Raw genomic sequence first — 2,500 nt, 5'->3', positions numbered from 1 at the left:
TGTGTGTGTGTGTGTGTGTGTATGTGTGTGTGTGTGTGTGTGTGTGAGCGCTTGCTTGCGCGCATGCATGCGTGCGTCCTTTCGTACCTGCGTGTATCACAGAATCTTAATGACTCAACTTCATGACTAACGTTAATCAAACGAAAAATACTTGAATTATTTCCTCCACAAATATCAAGAGGGCAAAAAACAAACTCTCCCCTCAAAGGAGGAAAACCCGCTCACCTGACCGAGTGCTCGACCTTGATGGCCCTCTGGTTGAGCTGGTGCTGCAGGGCCTCGTAGCGTTCCTTCATCTCCTGGAAGCACCGGCGGGTCTGCCGATGGGCGCAGCGCTCCAGATGCAGAAGCACCGCCGCCTCGCTCGGCCGTCCTCCTCCTCCCCCTTCCTCCCCGCCTCCTCCTCCTCCTTCAGCGTCTCCGTCAGGAGGCGAGGGAGGGAGACGTCCTCCTTCGACCATGTCTCCGCTCACCACCGTCTGGATGGCCTCGAGGCTGTCCGGCTCATGGCCACTCGTGCCGGAGTCGTGGAACGTGTCTGGGGGCGAGGGCGGGGTTAGGGAAGGCGCTGGATTGGTCGAAACTAAATGCAGTCATGGGGGTGAGGATACTGATGGGGATGATGGGATGATGATGATGATAATGATAGTATAGTACTAATAGTAATAGTAAATGTAATTGCAATTCTAGTGATGCTGTCATCAGATGATGATAGATAAAAATGGGTCTTGAAACATTCTCCATTGGAGGGTAGTGTTAGTTTTGCCTACGTAAAATATTTCTTTGCTGAAGTAATACGCAAATATTAAAAATGTATAGATGATGGTAGCTAATTCGGCAATGAATTGGTATGATAATGCTTGCACTTATTATGTAAATGTACTTGACTCTGACACAGTTGTAAACGTACTACCAATGATAACAGCATATGTGTCGGTAGTGGAACCAGTTATGAATGATAATAAATGTAATGATGCAGTCTATTAGGATAAAGGATATCGTTTGAAGGATCATTGTAGTATGATGACATTACAACGATAATATGCATAGTAATTCTATAATAACATCATACAATAGTGCATTAATCATAGATGAAGAATGATCTTGGTACTGATAATATAGAAAGTACGTGAGAGAGAGAGAGAGAGAGACAGAAGGGGAGGGAAGGAGGTAGAAAGAGAGAGAGAGAGAGAGAGAGAGAGAGAGAGAGAGAGAGAGAGAGAGAGAGAGAGAGAGAGAGAGAGAGAGAGAGAGAGAGAGAGAGAGAGAGAGAGAGAGAGAGAGAGAGAGAGAGTGTGAGAGAGACAGAGAGAGAGAGAGAGAGAGAGAGAGAGAGGCAGAGAGAGAGAGCGAGAGGCAGAGGCAGATGATAATGACTTCGGATATACTCCAGATACAGAATAAACTCCAGATCATGGATATGCTTTTGGCGATGAACTGACAGAGCGAAGCCATATCTTTATCATTATCTCCATTGTTACTGTTATACCGTCACACCTTGAATGGAGTTAATGTGCGGTTACTTAATGATAACAATGCTTAATGAATAAGTCTAATGATTTTTACATTAACAGATAAACACATGGGGTACCAGTTACACACACACACACACACACACACACACACACACACACACACAACACACACACACACACACACACACACACACACACACACACACACACACACACACACACACACACAATCAACCAAAGAAATACAAGGCGAAATATATCATATAACAGGTGTGCTTCTCAGTAAATCTATAGTTCACAGTATTTACATTCAGGCATTGTCAATGGGACGATGCGTCCTTTAAGCGATGGAGAACACACAAAGAACACCTTGTTAAGAACAATTCATTAAAAATATAGACAATTATTCAAGGCGAACTTAAGAAAACAAGAACTTTTCGATGAACAAAGGCCATAGCCTAAAAGCAATAACATTCAAAGATAAACAAAGGGCACGGGAACGTCAACAGGTGAAGAACAGACCCTGGAGAACAACAGCCCAGCCCTTGGGAAACAATCTGAGCGAAGTGTCGAGTCAATAATATCGATGCAAATGATAACAATAAAAATGATGGCAAGAACACGAACGCTAAAAGTGACGGAATAATTATAGTAGCAATGATAACAAGAGCAATAACATTTTTAACATTTTATTTTTACAGCAGTAACAATTACAATGATAAAAAACACTAATAATAGTTTCACCGATAGTAATAACGATGATAATAAAAGTAATGATAATGGTAATGGTAATTATGATAATACTAATAACAATAATAATAATAATAATAATAACAATAATAATAATAATAATAATAATAATAATAATAATAACAAAAACAGCAGCAACAACAATATCAATAATAATGATAACATCAGTAACGATAACAATGACATAAACAGCAATTACAAAAATAGCAGTGAAATCAGCTGATCCATCAGCTGTGAGCGTCCGACCTCCACAGACACACGTATAACAATATTTG

The 2,500-nt window shown here is 41.0% G+C and overlaps 1 protein-coding gene across 2 annotated transcripts in view; it reads right to left on the bottom strand.

The window, feature by feature from the left end:
• The window catches only part of LOC119582633 (kinesin-like protein KIN-14I), a 110,376-nt gene that overhangs the window by 16,952 nt on the left and 90,924 nt on the right, over positions 1–2,500 (bottom strand). For both annotated transcript variants that reach the window (XM_037931024.1, XM_037931025.1), the window contains one exon: positions 226–538. In XM_037931024.1, coding sequence (XP_037786952.1) covers positions 226–538 — 313 coding nt within the window. The remainder of the gene's footprint in view (positions 1–225; positions 539–2,500) is intronic.

The sequence above is a fragment of the Penaeus monodon genome, chromosome 16, assembly GCF_015228065.2.
Source record: "Penaeus monodon isolate SGIC_2016 chromosome 16, NSTDA_Pmon_1, whole genome shotgun sequence".
Lineage (NCBI taxonomy): Eukaryota > Metazoa > Arthropoda > Malacostraca > Decapoda > Penaeidae > Penaeus > Penaeus monodon.
Note: the sequence above shows the minus strand (reverse complement) of the source record. Positions and strands in the feature narration are given on the sequence as shown.